The 22,278-nt window shown below is 38.0% G+C and overlaps 1 protein-coding gene across 1 annotated transcript; it reads left to right on the plus strand.

The window, feature by feature from the left end:
• The first annotated feature begins 265 nt into the window (after nt 1-265).
• On the plus strand, nt 266-21,842 carry CDC16 (cell division cycle 16). Its single transcript, XM_071573871.1, has 18 exons — nt 266-381; nt 1,873-1,927; nt 2,808-2,905; nt 3,405-3,443; nt 4,249-4,389; nt 6,226-6,385; nt 7,034-7,128; nt 7,762-7,895; nt 9,524-9,603; nt 11,192-11,241; nt 11,894-11,967; nt 14,321-14,446; nt 15,201-15,353; nt 15,918-15,981; nt 17,176-17,237; nt 19,667-19,802; nt 20,389-20,479; nt 21,552-21,842. Exons 1-18 carry the CDS (start codon nt 334-336, stop codon nt 21,818-21,820), a joined length of 1,875 nt encoding a protein of 624 aa, XP_071429972.1. The 5' UTR covers nt 266-333; the 3' UTR covers nt 21,821-21,842.
• The last annotated feature ends 436 nt before the right edge of the window (nt 21,843-22,278 follow it).

Genomic DNA, 22,278 nt, shown 5'->3' on the forward strand with positions numbered 1-22,278 from the left:
ATGCGCGGGGATGCAGGACCCGCAGTAGCCTCCTGACACTTCCATCGTGGCCGCCAAAGCCTGGCAAGTATTTGCACCTCAAGGCTGCGAAGCAGCCCCTCAGAATAACTTCGTCGGGGGATGGACAACAGAGAGGAGTCTCTTAACAAACTAATTCAGGGGGTGCGGGGCCAGCGGCGCAGGCGGGATGTGCCCTCCCGGCCCCGGCGCGCCCGGAACGCCGCGCTCGGGGCGCTGTTTCCGGCGGGAGGGCGGGGGGCGGTGTTGGGCGCTGCACCGGCGGGCGGCCCGCGGTCCCTCGGCGGCGCCGGGATCCGGGAAGGGCGGGAGAGGATGAACCTGGAGCGGCTCAGGAAGCGCGTGCGGCACTACATCGACCAGGTGAGCGCTCGGCGGGGGCTGTGCCGGGCAGGGGGCGGCGGCCCGCGGGCTTCCCCCGGAGAGAAGGCGCTGTCGGCGCGGCCCCGCGTGGAGGGAGCCTGGAGCGGGGCGGGCAGCGGCGCCGGGCTCGGTAGCGGCGGAGTGCGTGGTAATTTTGTCATTATGCCCCGTTTGCGCTGGAAGGGGAGGAAGTAGCAGCGGGAGAGGGTGCGGCAGGCTGGAAGCGCCGCCTGGGCGGTCTGCAGTGAGAGCCGCGGCCTCCTGGTGGGTTTTTCTGGTTCCTTCCCGTGGAGGAGAAGGTGGGGGAGGCCAGCCGGCTGCAGGGCAGCTGTGCAGCCAAGGCGCATTTGCAGGAGCCCACCCTGCCGGGTTTGCAGGCTGGGCCGTGCTCACCTGGGGCGAGGGCAGGCGGCCCCACTCTCACCAAGGGTGGTTCAGGTTGGGCATTAGAAAATCGTAGAATCATAGAATGGATTGGGTTGGAAAAGACCTCCGAGATCATCAAGTCCAACCCTTGGTCCAACTTCAGTCCCTTTACCAGATCATGGCACTCAGTGCCACGTCCAAGCTCAGTTTAAAAACCTCCAGGGATGGTGAATCCACCACCTCTCTGGGCAGCCCATTCCAATGCCTGATTACTCTCTCTGGAAAGAATTTTTTTCTGATCTCCAACTTAAATTTCCCCTGGCAGAGCTTGAGCCCGTGCCCCCTTGTCCTATTGCTGAGTGCCTGGGAGAAGAGACCAGCCCCCACCTGGCTAGAACTTCCCTTCAGGTAGTTATAGACAGTGATGAGGTCACCTCTGAGCCTCCTCTTCTCCAGGCTAAACAACCCCAGCTCCCTCAGCCTCTCCCCATAGGACTTGTGCTCCAGTCCCTTCACCAGCCTTGTTGCTCTTCTCTGGACTCGCTCCAGCACCTCAATATCCTTTCTGAACTGAGGGGCCCAGAACTGAACACAGTACTCAAGGTGTGGCCTCACCAACGCAGAATACAGGGGAAGGATCACTTCCCTGGTCCTGCTGGCCACGCTATTTTTGATACAGGACAGGAGCCCATCAAATCGCTTCACTGAGAGGGTGGTTCAGCATTGGAACCTTCCCCAGGGAAAGTGGCCAAGTCTCCATCCCTCGAAGTGTCCAAAACTCGAGTGGACAAGGCAGTTGGCGATGTTTAATTGTTGTGGTGGGATCTGTGCTTGCACTTGGTGGTCTCGGAAATCTTCTCCAACCTTAATGGTTGTATGAGCATTGCAAGGGGGAATGGATTCAAACTAAAAGAGATGAGGGTTAGGTCAGATATTAGGAAGAAATTTTTTGCTGTGAGGGAGGTGAGGCACTGGGACAGGTTGCCCAGAAAAGTTATGGATGCCCCATCCCTGAAAGAGTTCAAGGCCAGGTTGCATGGAGCTGTGATCAACCTGGTCTAGTCAAGATAATCCAGGAAAACTAACGCCAGAGGAATACTGATTATTTCTGTCATGCTTTTACAGCAGCAATACCAAAGTGCCCTGTTTTGGGCTGACAAAGTAGCGTCCCTCTCTCATGGTAAGTGGTTGCTCTCTACTTTGTTTTTTTTGTCAAGTTCTTTCTGATAGTGTTCTGTTTTGGTGGTTTTGTAACAAGTAGTTGGATAAATGTTGCCGTTTTGAGTTTGATGTAAGTTTTTTGTGACCTTCAGAATGCAATTTTTTGAAAATGACTAGAGCTCATCTTCCTTTCCTTTTGAGCTTTGTGTTAAAATTAATGTTTGGCCAAACCTTAAGGTTTGCCTACCTTAAGAAACAAAAAGCTAAAAAGCAAGAGCTACAAAAGACCATGGTGGTCTCCTACAGGACTTGTGGTTGCCCTGGGTCACAAGCAGACTGCAGGTTTACAGAGGGACGTGATGCTGATGGCCTGGGACATGAATGATTCAGGGAGCTTGATCCTACAAAAGCTTTGGTTGCCAGTAAAGTAGGAGGGTACTAAGCTGTGCTGCAATTGTGACTTCAAGCTGCAGAAGCCTAGTGCTTTCACTGTTGTTAGATTCCCACTAATCTTTTTTTTTTTTTTTTTGAGAAAGACAATTTTGGGTTGTTTTTTTCTGTTCTATGTCCAAGGGCAAGGTAACTTGCAACTGCTACTTTGTTGAATCTGTATCATTGTATCACTGCCTCCTTCTCATGTCACACCTCTAGGGTAACATTCTTTGTAGTCACTGTCTAGTGCACTGTCTGATGTCTTCAAAGTTAAAATCTGTTTATTTTTTCATTTGAATCTATCATCTCATTGATAGATAAGTTTATGCATATTTATATATAAAAATAAGACTATCACTCATTAGGGGAAAAATACTTCTCTAGTGAAGCAAAAGTGAATATTCTGTAAGAAAGAGTTTAAACATGCATTGTAAAATAATGGTTATTAATTTGTTCTTTTATTTTAGAGGAACCACAAGATATCTACTGGTTGGCCCAATGTCTTTACCTGACAGCTCAGTATCACAGGGCAGCACATGCCCTTCGATCACGCAAGTTGGATAAGGTAAGGCATTGTAGTCAAAGACTGATAGCCCTCCTCTAAACCTCTGCTGCTGAACACAGGGACTTCTTCACCATCAGAGCTTAATGTTTATGGGAAAAGTACTTAAAAACCTGCATGATGTAGTTTATATGGCCCTGTGTTCAATTGGTAAGATTGAACGTGTTGTCCCCAGATAGGGTTACAGAAAAGAGAAGGGGTGTGAGGATGTAACTGCAGCAGGTATGGGAAGGTGGAGTGCAGCTTCAGCTGTAGTTGTTTCCATTGTCCCTCCACTCTGATAAGGAGTGGTGAAGGCAAGAGTGAAACAACAAGTGCCCTTTGAAAGTTTAGTTGTACAGAAAATGTTACAGATTTAGTCATGTTGGTCAGGAAGGATGTGTGGTGGTGAAAGGGGTGAAGAAGCCATAGAAATGAAAAAGGAGAGAGGAGAATGGAGTCTGGCAGTGTAAGCAAACATGCTCTCTCTTTATAACTGTTATGTTTGAAACTTCTCTTCTAGTTGTATGAAGCCTGTCGCTACCTTGCAGCTCGATGTCATGTGAGTACACATTGCAAGCACTGTTGGAAACAAACCCAACCAAATCAAAGACACATCTTGGGAAAATTACCTGACAGGCAGCATAGATGTTTATGTTCTTTGGAATAACAAGTTTAAATTTCGTGACAATAAAGATTTCATTCTTTAATTTTCAGTATAGTTACTGTGGTATCCATTCTGATACTACTCTGAAGAAATCCAACTAACCTTTTATCCAGGAAATGCTCCTGTGATATTTTGTAGAAGAAGAATGTGAACTGGTTTTGTCTCATGTCTTCATGTTTACACTTTTAATTGGTAGGTTGTAATCTGACCAGAGGAGATGTGATTTATAGTTATATAATTATAGTTAACGGCTTTATACTTCTGTATGAATGTGATACATAAGTAGTGAAATGTGGTGCTTCCACAGTTAGCTGAACCAATTGGTGGATTAAATATAGAAATTTCAAATACAATAATGTGCAGCTTACAGATTAAGATGATGGTAGTTTATTAAAACTGTATTAACTGTTTCTAGGAGCATATCTGTTTTTCCAATTGCATAATGCTGAATAAGAGATTTTTCTGTAGGTGCTCATTTTATAACTTTTTGCATATTACGGGTGACCAATAAAAAGGTTGACTGCAATTATAAAATGACATGTGGCCAAATAAGAATATGCATGCATGAAAAACTTGCTGATAAAATTGTAACTGGTTGTTATAATCTATGCCTTTGAAACATGATGCTGTGTTTATTGGTGCTTTATGTACAGATTTTTCAAAACCCAACCTTGTTTTTCACATGTACATGTTTGGTTAGTATGCTGCAAAAGAGCATCAACAGGCCCTGGATATTCTTGATATGGAGGAGCCAATCAACAAACGACTTTTTGAAAAGTACTTGAAGGATGACAGTGGGTTGAAAGATTCTACCACAGACTGGGAGATGTCACAGTCCTCTGTAAGTGACATTATTTAAACAAATATTTTTGTAACTGAGAAGAAAATATGCGAAGTTAGAAAGTGATTTTACAGCTGTATGATCCGAAACTGCATTTAAGCTTTCTTTTTTTGGTTAACATAATTTTCAAAAATAGTGAATTATTTTCCTTTCAGTGACAAGTCATGTGTTAACTCGCCTGTCTGGAAGTAACTTGGTTTGTAAAAATAAAGAGTGCTTTTCAACAGCTTTCCATAAATCATTTGCAGACACTGCAGGAACTTCATGGTCTAGCATTGGTTTTTTAGTTTTTTTTATCTCTGTGCTGCAATTTCAGTGTTGATAGTATAAGATAACATTTCTTTCAATTGGGCTGCAGGTTCTGAGATAACAAAGCAAGTTTTCTTCTCCTCTGGTTATTTCTAATTAAATACTTCATAATCATGAAAGTGTTGTTTTTAGAGGAATGGTTTTTGATCACATTTGTGACCAGTACGTGACATGAAGGTGAAGCTTTTGAAGCTCAATGAAAAAATCCTGCATAGGCACACAGTTAGAAAGGGTTGGTACCACGTATGGGCTAAGGGTCTGTGAAGTCTTTAGTTTCAGAATTAGAAATTGAAATGTATCAGCTGAAATTACAGTGAAGATGATTAACTGGTGGTATTTCCTCTGTGAAACTGAAGTAGCAAAGTGGGTTAAATCATCGATGTGAACTGATTTTCAATGCTGATGTAATGGTCTTAAAGAAAAAGTAGTTGTTAAGACTAAGTGACTGTGGTACATCTATTTAATGCAAATACTTAAGCAAAGGAAGAAGTCCTCAGCTTTAGCTGTTCATTCTTACTCCCTGTTTCATGGTACTCTGGCCCTGGTGTTTGGATGGCTAATAATTGAAATAAATTTGGAAACTCTTCACTGAAAAATAATCCAGCCAAAACAATTGACTTTGTCAGTCTCTACCTTCAGAAATGCTTGTGATAACATAGTTCACTTACAAGAGAATGGGTTTGGCTTGCCAAAGGAGAGAACTACTGAAAGGAGTAGTGCCACAAGAAGTACTAGATGGAACTTTTCCCTGGTTTGCACAGGCGCCAGTTCCAGACAGAGTGACTGATCTCTGAGCTGGTTACAGTGTCACTGCCGTAGCATCAACTTGAGGTTTATTAGTTGGTGCAGCTGCTGTTTCTGGTGTGGTGACTCATCCTGAGAGAGTTGGGTCTGTGTATTTGGTCTGGTGGTAGAGATGTGTAATAGGCCCTTTCTCTTTTGCTGACACTTCTGGAACCTTCTGACTGACCTGAATTTTGAAAGAATATGTTGTGCTAATAATAATCTTTCACTGCTTTAATTTCTGGAACATCTTTTTTTTTTTTGATTGAAAGCAGAGATATTTTTTTGCTCAGAAAAGTTGAATCCATTGATTTGGCCTTTTTCGTTTCTGCTGTGGTCATTGTTGTCTTGCATTAAATATGTGGTTTAATGGTCAATGAAGAAGTTTATTGCTTTTGGAAGTGACAATTTCTCTCTGTTGACTATGAAGGGACTTTACTATGATTAGCTCACAAGTCAGTATCAGAGAGCTGGGTGCCAGAAGTAGAAAAGGTAAACTCTATCCTCCTGTTGCTTATTTCGAGCATGTGTTTCTTTGGCAGTGGATAACCTGACAAAGCATTCTTTTTGAAATTCTTCGAGAGAGCAGAGACAATTTTTTTATTTAAAGGCAGCACAAGAAAACAAAGTTCTATCGTGCATTAAATGCTTTTTACTTTCCAGTGAGCCTGTTTGATTAGTGCTCAAAACCAAATTGCAAACATTGATTCAAGTCTTTGACCTCCAGTCCTGCTTTCCCACCAGATCAAGAGCTCTATATGCCTTCTGCGAGGGAAGATCTATGATGCTTTGGATAACAGAACCCTGGCAACTTACAGCTACAAAGAGGCCTTGAAGCTTGATGTTTACTGCTTTGAAGCATTTGATCTTTTAACGTCACACCACATGCTGACAGCACAAGAAGGTCTGGATAGAAGTATTTCTCAAGTACAAATAAAATTTACCTGCTTTCTCAATATGCATTTTCCTTGATAAAAATTAAAGCAACAAGACAAGTAATAGACTTCAAAATAATAATTCAAATAATAGAAAAATGTATGGAATGAGTGAGGATCTGTGCAAATTCACATTTGAACTTTTATTTTTCAGTCTTGCAGTGCTAAGAGGTAAAAGAAACAAAGTAACCCAGCTGTCCTGTTTGTTAGCTCCTGAAGCTAATGCTCTTTGCCCAGCCTAAACAATGTTTTTTCCTGTGTTCTTAACTTCAAAAGCTTTGAATCCCTGAAACCCTACTGATGTTTGTTTAGTTATGCTAAGCGTTGGTTAGCAGAGCATTCTGAGGGATAAAATTTGACATAGAGTATATGAAAACAGTGGTGTGTTACATCTTCTTTATTAAATTTTATTTGAAAGTATAGAAGGAAAAACTTAAATTTTCAATCCTTAATTTCCATAATCAATAGTATTTTTTATTTTGGTGTATCTGTGCTATTATCTTCCTTGTAGTTGGGATGAGCATAAAGAAATTCTTTGCATTTTTAAGTTCTTAAAATGTTACATCTCACTGTTTTTTCTGTAATATGGCCACTTGATTTTTTTTTAATTCTTATAGAAAAAGAACTTCTTGAATCTCTACCTCTTAGTAGGCAATGTACAGAAGAAGAACAGGAATTGCTTCACTTTTTATTTGAGAATAAATTGAAAAAGGTAAATGTCAAAACTGACTAAAAGCTGGAGAATTGATTGAGTCTTGACTTTGGGTGTAAATGTTTTTGTATCCCTTATTGTGAACTTTGAAATAAATCAGGGCTTTGTAATTTCAGCTATTTTAAAATTTTTGATACAGTAGATACCACTCTATGGATTAGTATAACAGTGTTCTGTAACCTTATTTTCTGGTGTAGTGACAACTTGAAATTCTGATTTACGTTTTTAAGCTTCATTTCTTGAGAAACTTCTAGGTGGGGAAAAAGAACATTAGTAATATAGATAAAATGTCAGTTGCCTGAAAATACTAGGATATAGCAACATCATTCCAGGCTATTTTTTTGCCAAGATAATGTGAGAGTACTGAAAACCAACTATATTTGCTCAGTATTAACTACTACAGCCTATGCTTAAGATATTGACCCTGGCAAACATCTGTCATGTTCTAAATGAGGTTTTAAGTACATTATAAAGAAGCATTTTACCAAATACCCGCTTATGGACTTTCAGTTTAAAAATGTTAAGGACTTTAATGCTTCTTAAATATTCTTTTAGCACTAAAAGTATTAATACTTACACCATCTGATTTTTAGATTGGTTTTTATTTCACATGATGTTTCTTTTGTCTTTCAGTATAATAAGCCCAGTGAAACACTGATTCCTGAATCAGTAGATGGTCTCCAGGAAAACCTAGATGTGGTAGTATCCTTAGCTGAAAGACATTATTATAACTGTGATTTCAAAATGTGCTACAAGCTTACTTCAGTGTAAGTATACAAAGGAACTTGGAGGGAGATTTCCTCATATGGTGAAGTGTAATAATTTTTTCCTGAACTTACAGCCAATATTGTTGTTCAATGGATTGACATATAGAACCATGTCCTATGTATTTCAGTATATAGTTATATACGTTTTGGGTTTTTAAAACATGTGGTTTGTGTCTGGCAAGTCACATTATTTTTATAATTCGTAGCAGAGGTATCCAAAGCAAAACTCCACTTAATCAACACTGTGCTGCACTCCCCTTCATCCATCCTCTTCGTTTCTCTGGTACCTTCGGTTTTCTGTGCTCTTCACCTACTTCTTGTTTGGCCTTCAGAATGAACAGCTTTGAATCAGCTGGTTAGTTAGGAAGTATGATTTCTCTGGTGATTAAAAGTTATGAAGTTATTGATAAGCAAAAACGCCGCAAAAATAACTGCTAAGAGAAAGTTTTTTCTAATAGCAGCAAGGTACTTATGACAACGTTGGAGGCAAGCCAGTTCATACTGGGCAAAAACTTGCCTAACTTGTTTGTGTAAAATAAGCCATTTATAGCCTTAAGTTCATAGTTAACACCCTCTAATTTCCATATTAATAACTGGGCAAAATCTTGGGCGGAGCTTTTGGCTTCAAATTTGGGTAGTGGTCTCCTGACTTCATTCCTCGAAGTGGTCTTGAAGCATCTTCATCACTGTTGGACTTCTGCCTTTTCTTTGTTCAGTGACATGACCTGTCAAACTTGTAAAACCTTGGCTCCAACTTTCCAAAGTCTTGGATCTTTACCATTTCATCCTATTGCAATGTCTAGCTTAGTTTAATGTATGACTTCTAACTCATGGTACACTAGTTTATATAATTACTAGACAATTTGTCCTAGAGCAAAATGGCTTCTAGCACTTCATGCTGTTCAGCGACTTCACTGTGCAAACAACATTTTGCAAAGCATTGTTAGAAATCTCACAAAACTAGGGGGTTTTTGGTGTCTTTTATCTTTCAGTTACTACTACTAATAAAAAGATACTATTAATTTTTAAAGTTAGCATGTTATTTCTAATTTTGATGGGCCGAGTATTGTGCATCAGTTGTATAGCCTGGGCATACTCTGCTGCTTGGTTGTCAGGCGGGTCAGAACACCACCTTGGTTTGGTTCTGAGCTGTGGTAAATCTGAACACGTGGTTGTGTTTCTGAATGCCACAGGAAATGAAATTGTACAGCTGAGCAGAATGTGATTCCTGAGGCATACTGGCTGGTGCTAAGCTCAGGAAGTTAAGGACTACTGCTTGAAACTTGCTGTTAATATATATGAAAAAGATGAACAGAAATGTTGTTGCTTGCTGTCTGCTGGTTAAATCTGAAGTGACCTGCAAATAACAGTGCATTGTATTCTAATTTTCTAATTGTATATTCAGCTAGATACAATTTTCTGTTACCCTCTTTTGTTAAGCTAAATTAATTGTTATTTTTCTGGTCTGAAGAGAGCCTTTATTATGCTGTTAATAGTAAAAAATAGTTTTCTAATGCCTAAAGTGGTAATTAACTACCACATTGTGTACTATAAAAGCAGCTTCCATATAATACATTAAATTTTTTGAAATGTGCATTGGAGATTTTGATTTTTTTTTTCTTTTTCAGAGTGATGGAAAAAGATCCCTTCCATGCAAATTGTTTACCTGTACATATAGGGACACTTGTGGAGCTTAATAAAGCAAATGGTGAGAAACCCAACGTTTTAATATCAGTCAACAGGATACTGTAAAGCTTCAATTTTAATAAAGAATTAAAGATGCCAAGAAATCCCCTTTTGTACCATTTGAAACATTACATACATTTTTCCTCTTAACTGCAATTTCAAGAAAACAGGGGTAACTGGAAAACAAGGGAATTTCAGAGCTGACAGCAGGATTGGGGGGAAGTAGTTTTTGCAAACTGAATCCTTATTCTTTCATGGTCGTCATGAGTGTTGCTGTCTTTTAACCACTGCACTGTGTAGCCAGGAGGCCAGTGAGCTACACTGCCCATTCCTGTGCTTTGATTTCTGTTTCCAGGTGATCTGTGTAGAGTATCTGGCTGGACTTTTTCTGGTCAACAATAAGTTATATGAATTTAAACCAGAAAGGATTCTTCAGCAGTTGTGTTTGTGTAGGTGGACATGTTTATTCTGTGTTAGAAACAGTTCTAGTCTCTCCTTGCCTTTGCTGTTTTGAAAGCCTCACATTAGATCAAAGAAGTTAATAATCAAGCAACACCTTTGTTGGAATTACAGTAATAGCTTATTTGCAGTTGGGGAGTAGTTTTTCTTATTTCAGACTGCATATAAACCTCCAAATCAAAGCTTGAATACCCTTAAAACCAAATGGAAAATACAATAAAAAGAGCTCATATGATTTGCAGGCTCTCGGAGGATGGTGCATTATATGTATGCAAATAGATCATTAGGTGCACTCTTAATTCTTGGTGATCAGTGAATGTCCTTCTCAGTTATTTTACAGTTAATTACATCTGAAAATCAGGCCAATGATCTGATTGTTCTAAGTCTGCCTCAAGAAGCATTTTGCAAATAAGTTGATATTTTGTAAGCCAGTTTTAATATTTGATTTTTCTGGAGCTGAGACTTGATGCAAAGTGCTCCAGGACAATCTCATCAGTTTAAGAGCACTGTGCTCTGAAGAAATAGAAATTTTAGGTACCACAACGATATTTCTTTTGAAATTGCATAGGCAATAGAATTGTTACCCTGCATCTGATTAGTGCTGCTATTATTAGGAAATCTGTATTGTTATTCTAATAAGTAGAATTATTTTTATTAGTAAAGTAAGCATGTAGAATTATTCTAAATAATAAAATAATTTATTTGCTTTTGTCCTATTTTCAGCATATTAATGCACAGGACTCTGCTTTGAAATGGATCTAGCCAGTGTGTTATACCTTTTAGATGTAGGAAGTTCAATAGTGTTTTACCTTGACAAGATGCATTCAAGAGTAATACTACAGGCATTTATTTTATTGTATGTTAATGACCTAAGTTATGGCAGAATTCTTAAGGGGTGGAAAGTATAGCTGCTTCTCTGTGTACTGTGAAGACTTACGTGTTGTTTTGGCTGGGTATTTTTAGCTAATTGCAAAATTGAATCTATTTTGAGTCAGTTTGAAGCATTAACACTAAACAGAAAATATTTTTGTTTACTTGTGGATTAATAAGTTTGGATGTTCTGGATATTTTGTATGGAAAGCTAAAAGACTTGAAATATCTTAATGTTTTATCATGTTTTAATATTCTTTTCTTGTTTCTTCCCTATGTAGAGCTTTTCTATCTTTCTCACAAATTGGTGGACTTGTACCCAAATAATCCTGTAAGTTGTTCTAAGCTTTTTTAGATGAAAGCACATAAAAGTTGCAATGTAATAGTCAGTTCAAGCAATAGAATTCAAAATCTTTTTCTGGATGAAGCTTGTGAAAATGGCTCACTCCTTTTATTTTCTATGTATTGTAATGTTCTTATAGCAAGGTTCGTATTTTAAAATGAAGTAGCTGTAAAAGGATTTAATGCAAATTATTTACTTTAAATAATAATTTAAAACAAATGCTGCAGTAATAAAAATCTAAGTGTCTCAGAAGCCTTTTGTTTGATCACCTTCACAGTGAAAATTGGTTTTCCTTGACTTGATCTGAAGTTCTCATGTTGCAACTTGTACCCATTGCTTCCCATCCTATCCCTGCACCCCTGAGAAAAGTCTGGCTCTGTCTTCTGTATTCCCTATCATTAGATAACTGAAGACAGCAATAAGCTTTCCACTTCTCTCTTTGTAAGGCTGAACTCCCAGTTAGAGAGTTACATGCCAGCAGTTCTAGCTTGTCTGTATTATTAAATAATTTGAAGAGCTGAGTGCTATTTCAGGGAGAATGTTTTAACTTCTCTAATTATTATCTGTTCCTCTCTTTTGATGTTTCAATAGAATGACTGTGATAGTGCTAATAATATTCTGCTTTGAACTTAATGTGTAGGTATCATGGTTTGCTGTTGGATGCTACTATCTCATGGTTGGCCACAAAAATGAACACGCTAGAAGATATCTCAGGTAATTTTTTTTCTGTTGCTTTTTTGCTAAATAAATATTTAATATTTGTGATTGTTTGTAAGCTTATAAACAAAAGCCTCAATAACTGGTTATCAGTAAAATATTCCTTTTGTTGCCGCCCTTCTTCTGATATAGCAATTTTTATCTCATCTATCTACTTCAAAAATGAGGGAGACTTACGTGGCATGTCTTTTGGCAGTCACCTGCCTGTTCTGGTCAGGTGTAGTCCCTGCCAAGCTACCTGCAGCTGGGTAAGCAGGCCTCAGTTCTTCCTGTAAGGACACTCAGGCATTCTCCCAGGCCGGGTTTTGTATCTCAAAGGGAAGAATTAGATAGAAAATTCTGACATTTGGCTGTCTAGTTTTTTCTGTGCACAAGCAACCATGGACTCTTAAGGTTGGTCAATGCTCTTTTCTGTAGGTCTCCTGCATATGTAGTGAATATCAGCACTGGAGAGCAGGACTTTGCTGCGAAAGTAGGGCATTCATTTTGGTGCTGTAAGCTTAAACTGAGAAGGCATAAATCAACCTGTAAGACTTCCATTTTTATTCTTGAGACTTTTATAGTCAATAAAGGTAAAGATGGGTTAGTAGTTTAGACTTTTTAAATGCCTGGTTATTGTGAGTAAATTGTTTAAATTCCTGACAAGTATCACTGTGAAATTCTTTAAGAAGCTGTCCTGAGTGACATAGGTGGTTTTAGTGGTGAAATAAAAAACATCATTAGATCTACAAGCATCCTTAGCCAGGAATAAAGGGTCTATAGATATGTTGAAGAGAAAACAAACAAAAACCCTCACAAACCAAACGAATATCAGAATTCAGTGTAGTTCTGGCAAAAAGAAAAAGAGGACTGGCAAGAGTGAAATTGTAACAACAAGCTTAAATTTCTTGGAAAAGAGTGGTAGTGTGCAGCTAACAAGACTGGGACAAGTGTGGGCTGTGCAATGGTTTTTCAGAAAAGAAACTCGAAGACTCACTTGAGTACCCAAGTGTATCTTTCATTGCTGTCATGGTGGCAAGATGCAAATGTCTGAGTATGTGAAGTTTTGTCCCAGGAGACAGAGCACCAAACGTTCTCTAGGAGCTGTGATGAGAAATAATGAGTTTAACTGTGACAAACTCTAGATTAAATTTTAGGAAAAAATGAAGTGTCTCAGGATAGTTAAGCAATAAAATAGATTACTTGTGGAACACGTAGGATCTCCGTGTCAGAAGCTTACAAGAAAAGACTGGGCACATTTGTCATGAGCTATTTAATTGTCAATCCCCCTGCCTTCAGACTCAGAAATTAATCTGCACAGCTTTCTAATGTTCCTGTCAAGTCTGTCTTTCTGTGAAGACTCCAGGTTGCAGTTGTGATACTCAGGCTGCAGTTTTCAGCTTGAGACTTGAGTGACATTTTGTGTACTTTCGGATGCACGGCCTGTGATTGACAAGTACTCTTCTTCAGTGTTCAGTTCTGGGCCCCTCAGTTCAGGAAAGATATTGAGGGACTGGAGCACATGTCCTATGGGGAGAGGCTGAGGGAGCTGGGGTTGTTTAGCCTGGAGAAGAGGAGGCTCAGGGGTGACCTCATCACTGTCTAGAACTACCTGAAGGGAAGTTCTAGCCAGGTGGGGGCTGGTCTCTTCTCCCAGGCACTCAGCAATAGGACAAGGGGGCATGGGCTCAAGCTCTGCCAGGGGAAATTTAAGTTGGAGATCAGAAAAAAATTCTTTCCAGAGAGAGTAATCAGGCATTGGAATGGGCTGCCCAGAGAGGTGGTGGATTCACCATCCCTGGAGGTTTTTAAACTGAGCTTGGACGTGGCACTGAGTGCCATGATCTGGTAAAGTGACTGGAGTTGGACCAAGGGTTGGACTTGATGATCTCAGAGGTCTTTTCCAACCCTATCCATTCTATGATTCTGTGATTCTTCAAGACTAACACAATTATAAGGCAAAATTCAACACACAATACAACCTAAGTGTGTTCATTTGTTATTTTAATATCCTTCTTGAGAAACTTAGATTTTTTAGTTTATATTATTTTGAAATGTATAGCTAGGAGTTTGCAATACTTTGAGTCTCATTTTCTGTATTTCACTCAATTCATCTACTATATCATTGTTTATGTTCAGTAGTATGAAAATAATTGTGCTGTCTGTGAACAGTAGTAGAAATAATACAATAATAAATTCATGAAAATATGTGAAACTTCTAAGTCCTAAGTAGTTTGAACTTTTAAAATTAACATTGGTCATTACAGGTGATTTCTTAGTAGATGCCTAACTGTGTGGCATAGCATTGCTGTCTAAGCTGTCACCTGAAGCAGAAGAAATGTAATTTCAGATGTGTTTGCTTGTGTTTTAGCAAAGCCACTACACTTGAGCGCACCTATGGGCCTGCATGGATAGCATATGGGCATTCCTTTGCAGTTGAGAGCGAGCATGACCAAGCGATGGCTGCGTACTTCACAGCTGCACAGCTCATGAAAGGGTATGGATAGCTTGTCATGTTCAGCAATATCCGTATCCATAGAGAGTGTAGAATATTGACACATGTCCATTTAAACAATGCACAGCAGCAATCTATTTGCAATAATCATCTGTTTGAGAACAAGGGAGAAAGAAAACCAAAATAATTTAATAATCTGCACTTAGCTGCATTATTCATGATTAGTTTTGTGATTGTCTAAGTTCTAAAGTCAAGATTTATTTTTAAGTGATCTGTGAACCTGACAGTTCTCTGAAATATGTGAACCACAGTTATCACACCAGGTCATCAACTGCTATAAAGTAATATCCTGAACAGCTCTTTCATGCTGTGGGAGAAGATTGTAAAATGAGTCATGGACTAACTGTGTCATACTGCAAGTAAAACTATTGTATTTGATTGTGGTTGTTAGTAAATGTAGTCCCTTTAATTATTGCTTCTTCCATATTCTATTTGTAAATTAAATGTATGAAGGAAACTAGGAGGAAAAAACCTCAGAACTAACTTAAGCACTGAGAAAATACATGTAATTCCAGAGCAGGTTGTAATTATGTATTAAGAGTTCAAATTCTTGTAAATAACTAACAGATGTAAAATCTTCTAAACCTTCCCCATAGGTTAATAGTCCATTTAAATCAGCTTTTACTTAGATACATATACATATGCAAACACAATTGGCATTTCTTTTTATAGTTTGTGACTCCATTCCTGGTAACCACACAAAAACAAACATGCAGTTTGCTTTATGGTTTTTTAGGTGTCATTTGCCGATGCTCTATATTGGACTGGAATACGGTTTGACCAACAACTCCAAGTTAGCTGAACGGTTTTTCAGCCAAGCTTTAAGCATTGCCCCTGAAGATCCTTTTGTTATGCATGAAGTTGGAGTGGTAGCATTTCAAAATGGAGAGTAAGCTTGCAAAATAGGATGAAATACTATCTTAAACATGAATTATTCTGAATTATTATGTGCCACTATAACTGCTAAAGTATCTACTTTGAACCTGCTTTTGGTTCTAGTTGGGGTGGTGCTTACCCAAGCCTTTGCTTTCTACATTGTTCTTGTTTATGATGGAACAAAGACAGAATTTAATGCTTGCAGAGCATGCAGACATCAGTATTATCAGTGTGTAATTGTATGCCTGAAAAGGCATCTCTCTGCACACATCCTATAAAATTTTGTACAGCAAAACATCTTATAAGGTCAGAAAGTTCCGGATATACTCTGGAGAAAAAATTAACACATATATGAAATGTTTGGTCAATATTTTGATTTTTTTAACTTTGTCTTGGTAGCTCTTAGGACCACAATGCAAAATATAGCCAAATGTAAATTCCTGTCTTGTACATTGAATTCCACTCATGTGATGAAATAATGTCAAAGAACTCTTCCCTGTACTACAGTTTTCTCATACTGCTAATGAAAACTCTTCACTAACTTACTTTTCTTTTTCCCCACTCTCTCACTTCTTAGCTGGAAAACTGCAGAAAAGTGGTTCCTTGATGCACTGGAAAAAATCAAAGCTATTGGAAATGAGGTATTTTTTCTAATAACATACAGGATTATAAATTTGTAAAACTCCGGGGAATTCTGTAATATCTTGTGTCCATATATGTTGTGCTTATTTTAAGATAAAATATAAATACAATATAAATTTGACTTTAAAACTTGGACCATCTGCTTGTAATTGAGTGGCATCATCTTGTCTAAAGAAACATTGTACTGCCTTAATGAAAGCAGTACCACCTTGTGACAGGCTTCTTGTGAATTTTAAGATAGGTTTTCTTCATTTTTAGCTTAAATTTAGTTAATGAGGACACCACCTCATGCTTCTGTGTTAACAAAGCATTTCCTATCAAGATAAGGAAATAGCTTCTCAAAACTAAAAATCTTCATGTGGACAAGGCATGTATTTACTAAAACAAACTGCACAGATACTAGTTTATATGCTCACCAATATATAAAAGGACTTGCTCTGTTTTAATTAAAGCTGTAATGTCGTTCATGGAAATGCCATAAGCTTTGTAGATCAGACTTAAATTTACGTGTATGCATAAATTCTTTTCTGTGTGTCATTTTTCTTGTTTATCGAGAAGTAATAAATACCAGCAATCTGTAAACACACAAATGAACATTTAGAATTAGAGTGGGAACACCTAAAATTACTAGAGATGCAGAAGATAGTATTATATTATTATAAATCACAAATTCATAATCCCAAAGTCCAAATTATTTTTAATTTCAGTAAAAAACATTTTAAGGATTTTCTTGGCTTAGATTATCTTCTGTGTTCCTGATAAATGAACTAATTGATTTAGAGCAGATGAAGTTAGACCATGGAGAAGACAGCAAAAAGACCTTTGGTATTCATGACTACTTTACAAATACCTAATCTGGGGGGGGTCTTCAGTGCTCCCAGCAGAGACTTGACATGATGGGGTTTTTTTAATTAAGTGGAAAAAAAGTTTTGTTTGATTTGCATCCAAGTTTTAATATCATTGACCCTTTAAAGAAATTTAATTGGCTTTGAGGAGTGGATAAAAAAGTAGAAAAATGAGTTCTTGAATAAAGGTTATGAACTTAAAGTGTGTTTTGTAAAGAATTTAAAATGATGCTGATATTTTTCTTGGCCATTAATAAAATGCCTTATTTATTTGTATGTTTGATTTTTTTAAAATTTAGTTACAGTCTGAGAAGCTGCAAGTACTTGAATTGTTGCATTATTTTGCAGGTAACAGTTGATAAGTGGGAGCCTTTATTGAACAACTTAGGACATGTCTGCAGAAAACTCAAGTAAGCAGAGACTACTGAAGCAACATTTTTCTGCAGTGCTGCACAAATGTGTTTTCATTCTCATTTATATCAAGATTATGTACCACATAAAAGCAGTGTAGAAGTGCCCTATGTGAAGATTCTCTAAATCAGCTTGTGAACATAAATACATTAATTGCCCCTTATATCCCATGTACTACACACAAGTTAAAATCCTTAATATAAAAGCCTTTTCTTAAATATTGTTTCTTATTAGACAGAGAATTGGTCTTATGCTTTTAGGTCTTTGTATTGGTATGAATTTTAACTCTCTGCTGTCCTAGTTCCCACATACTGGAATATGTCCACTGATTTAATTAAAATAAAGGTAGTTTTGTGCTAATTAATTGCTTGGTTTAGTACTTAGTTTTCCTTATTGAAGTGAAATATTCCATGACATTAGCACAGCAAGGAAAGAATAATTTATGTTTTCTTAGAACAAAACTATTTCATATTTCCATTCCATGGACAGAAAAGGTGCAAAGTACCTATGCAAGCTTTAACAGCTTTAACATAGAGATGTATTTTCTCATTAATTACCTTCATCTGGCTTTCACCAGTGTTTTATTTTATTCAATCAGTGCCATATTTTTGTTGTTTCTTACTGTCACGCTTTTAATTGCCCAGTTGGTGTATACTGTATCTTTTTTTTCAAAGCTGCTAATGAGAATGTGATTATGATAGATGAAAGTTGTACTTCTGCTTTGGCTTTGGTAGTAATTGCTTTGTGCTCAAACTGCCAATTAATTTTCATTATGAAATAAGGACGTATAATTGTTACTCCTTGTGCCAAGATAAACAAAAGGCACTGCTTCTGCAATCTGTTTATAATTGCAGGCTTTTTTCAAATACTTGTTTTGTTTATAATGACTTTTGTATTTTTTTAAATTCCTTCAGTAAGTTGGTAACTGCTTACATCATGCTTTGTACAACTTGCATTGTAATATTTGCTCAGGCTCAGAAATCAAACCTAATATTTTTGCATTCTTCTAAACCATTTTTCAAGAAAAGTGAGTTGGGAATTTAGGTAGCTGTACATATGCTTTGAAAACTTAAAAAATTCTGTAGTAACTAATTTAGTAGTGTTTGTAATACATGATATGGCTGCTATTATGAAAAACTTCCTGGATATATGTCTACTCATGTGGTTACTCGTGTCTACTTAAGTGGCTGAAATTTGAAAGCAGCATATTAAAATACAGTGGTAGTCAATTGGACATGTGAATACTGTGAGTGAAAATAAAATTGCAGTCATGTGAAAGGTTTGTGCAGCAAGCAAACAGTTGCATGATTTTTCTGCCTCAGTTGTTACTTGATGCCCTCTAACAATTTCATGTGTTGCTGTTTACATAATTTCATTATCACTACGGTCATTAAAATTTGTTGTGAGTAGGCAGTTGCTATCTTTCTTTTTAACAATGTGGAACTTGGAGGTCAAATGTGACAATTTAATTTCTCAGTAATGTCATAGTGTACATTTAATGCTTTTTTTATAAAATAACAAATGTAATAATCTGTCTAAGGATGGTCCCATGGTGTAAAGGAGAGCACTCTGGACTCTGAATCCCAAGGACCTGAGTTCAAGTCTCAGTGGGGACTGTCCCCTGGCAGTTCAATGCCTCCCTGCCATCCCGTCCCGTCACATCTCGGATGCTCAGCAGGGTCAGCCCTGGTTAGTACCGGGTGCTGTGACAGTCCCGAGGACTTCACTGTCACTGTCCAAGCTCGCTCGGCCGTGGCAGATGGACCTCAGGACTTAAAGGGTGGGGCCAGTTCTGTGCACGCTGTGCCTCACCTAAAGAATCCACTGGGCAGGCTGGAAGGGCACACCCACGTGGGGAGAGCCCTGCCCAAATATGCATTTGCGAAGTCTGGCCATACATACATACCTACAATAATCTGTCTAATTAATAGATAATTTTCAGAGAAAGGGTGACTGGTATTTGGAAGAAATAACAGATACGTGTAAATCTCCTTTTCTGATAGAGAAAAGCAAAATGGAATTGACAAAAGTACCAGTGTATGCAACACAGGCTTGTGAAATTTCTGGCCAGAGAGCTTTTGTCAGTTTGAATGATGCATGATTTTGTCTCCTATTGCTCCATCGCTCCCTCAGGGAAGCAAATGAAAGCCACAGAAAGCACGTCAATGCTACAATGAGCAGCATTAAGCATCTAAAGCAATTTACCATATCAAATGGCTAAGATCATCTCCAAATGGGGCCTCCGTAGGCAGCTGTTTTGCTACATATGGAGAACAATGATTTCTCAATTATACTGAGGAAGAAAATTGTCAATATCCATGAATCTTTTGTACATTCTATTATGTTCAGAGTATAAAGCAGTAATTCTTAAGTTCTGGCACAATTATTTTCCACTTACTAATCAGTCTTCTGTATTTAACCCTAACAGGAAGTATGAAGAAGCACTGGAATACCATCGCCAGGCTCTAGTATTAATTCCTCAGAATGCTTCTACTTACTCTGCCATTGGCTACATACACAGCCTAATGGGCAATTTTGAAAGTGCAATCGACTATTTTCATACGGTATGTAACTGGCTTTGATTAAAGTGCTGGTCACACATTCTGTTGTTTACTTGTTTCACTCTGGCTTGGCTTTGGAACAGAGAACTAGCATTTTTTCCAGCCTTCAAACTGGTGTTTGTTTTGTAATCTTTTTTACAAAATATCTTCTAAAGTTTTCTGTTGATTAGGTAAAAAAATGGCCTCTTTGACAAACTTTGACTGTCAAATTGCAATTTACATTTTATGTACATAAGCTTGTCATGCAGCTCAAATAATTTTAAATACTCCCAACCAATGCCTTGAAGGAGAAATTTTACAGCAAGTAAACAGCAACATATCTTATATCTCATGATTTGTGAATGCTTCTCTCTCTGTATATATATCCTTTTCTGGTTTTGTGTTAGTGCTTTGCTTGCTTACTACTTCAGCCAGTTCCTGTGACAGTGTTATTTGAGTTGTGCAGTGTTCTGCTTTTACAGTGGAAGCCATGCTCACATAGCACTGTGGAACAAATAAGCAACATACTGAACCATTGCAGACTTAAGATGTAAATTTGCTACTGTTTTATTTGCTACCAAATACTTTTTACTGTTTTGTTTCTTAATAGGCCCTTGGTCTCAGGAGGGATGACACATTTTCGGTCACAATGCTTGGACATTGCATAGAAATGTACATTGGTGATTCTGAAGCCTACATTGGTAAGTCTTTAACTTAGTGACAATCATCAAGTCCTTTGAGAGGAGTGTTATTCTTATGTCAAGAAAGACTGACTATCACTAACTTGTTAACTTACAAAGTAGAGTGTGCTTTTGTTTGGGTTTTGTTGGTTTTTAAATGGCTAAATGATTCAGAATTTAACAGCAGTTGTAGATGACCACTGTTTTTTGTGAGCATCATGACAGTAAATTCTTACCAGCATAAAGAAAGAAAACACTTTTCATTGAAGGTGTTGGTGGGGTTTTTTTATTGAAAATACTGATTTGTGGCAGCTTAGACACTAAAGGCAAAAAAAAAATCAGAGATACAGAGTTAGGAAATCAGAGCACTAATGCTCACGCTGCTGTAGAGCAAGGCATGTTCACCATGTCAAAACTTGGCTTTGATAAATTCTTCTGATTGCAAAAATAGAGGTTTACATAGGGTAAAAAAAAGGGGCTTCATAACAATAAAACATTATATTGCCATAGTTTTAAATTTTCTGTGAAAGTTTGCTGCCCCTCCCAAACTACTTTATAGTGACAGATTTCTGCTTCATTGAACTTAGTTGTTTTATCTGTAGTGAACACAGTTGCTGTCCTGTCAAGCATGTTCAGAAGGCTGAAGCCTTAACAGTAAAAGCCATCTGTGTGCTCTAGTGCTTTTCCTGCAGTCGTTTTGCACAATTGAAGCAGATGTTTCTTCTCAGTATTGCCTTGCTCCATATGCAGCCATTTAACACATCTGGAAGAATATACAGCCATGTTATATGCATTAACACAAACCAAGCTGCGTGTAACTTAAACAGGAAAAAAAGGCCCTTGGAGAATTGGGAAAGGAATTGGCAGTTACTTCTCATAACAGGCTTTTGAATCTAAGTTCAGCTTCTTGTATTGTGCTTTTTTCAAAAAGGCAGCTGCTGGATTTTTTCAGAGCAACTCTATTCATCTTAAGTCATTAAGCAGCAACAGTTCTCTGATGGTCTGAAAAAGCAAAGGATTATAGTAGTTTCTTTGAGATACATTTTTTGGAGTGTTCATTTGTAATAAACTAATGGTGTGTCTGTTTTCCTAGGAACAGAGATCAAAGACAAATTAAGATGTTATGACTTTGATGTGCACACAGTGAAGACATTAAAGAACATAATTTCACCTCCCTGGGATTTCAGAGAATTCGACATAGAAAGACAAACTGTGGATGAAAGTAGTGGCATAGTAACACTAGAGACATCAAATCAAAGGAAAAGTAGTGATACCACTCGCCCATTGGAAGAAGCATTTGAGATTGAAATGAATGAAAGTGATATGATGTTAGAAACATCAATGTCAGACCATAGTACGTGACCATAAATACTGGTAGAGAGTTCATTTTGTCTAAGTGTATGTTTGTTTTAGCATTTTTGTTTTGGTGTTACACTTTCAAGAATTTGCTATTTTTTACATGAATTCAAATTACTGTATACTTAACACTGGGAGTTTTATACTTTATAAATATTCGTTCCTGATAGCACTCTGATGAATCCCCATCTGGATCAAGAAGACTTTATTTCATCAATGCAGGCCATATACATAGTGCTGTAGTATGCAGGGTACTGGCTATTTTGCACATGTCTGTGCATTACTGAACACGAGTTCAGCTTTTAGACACAGCTGCACTTTAAAATTCAAGGGTATCGAGTGGGGAAAAGCTCAGGGAGGAGTCTGTTTTTACAGCAATTGCACATGCTGTTGAAATCTGCACTCTTGAAATCTGGCTGAGTGCAGGCAGTCTCATCGCTTTCCTATGAGCACCAACACAGTAG

The sequence above is a fragment of the Pithys albifrons genome, chromosome 1 (assembly GCF_047495875.1).
Source record: "Pithys albifrons albifrons isolate INPA30051 chromosome 1, PitAlb_v1, whole genome shotgun sequence".
Classification (NCBI taxonomy): Eukaryota; Metazoa; Chordata; class Aves; order Passeriformes; family Thamnophilidae; genus Pithys; species Pithys albifrons.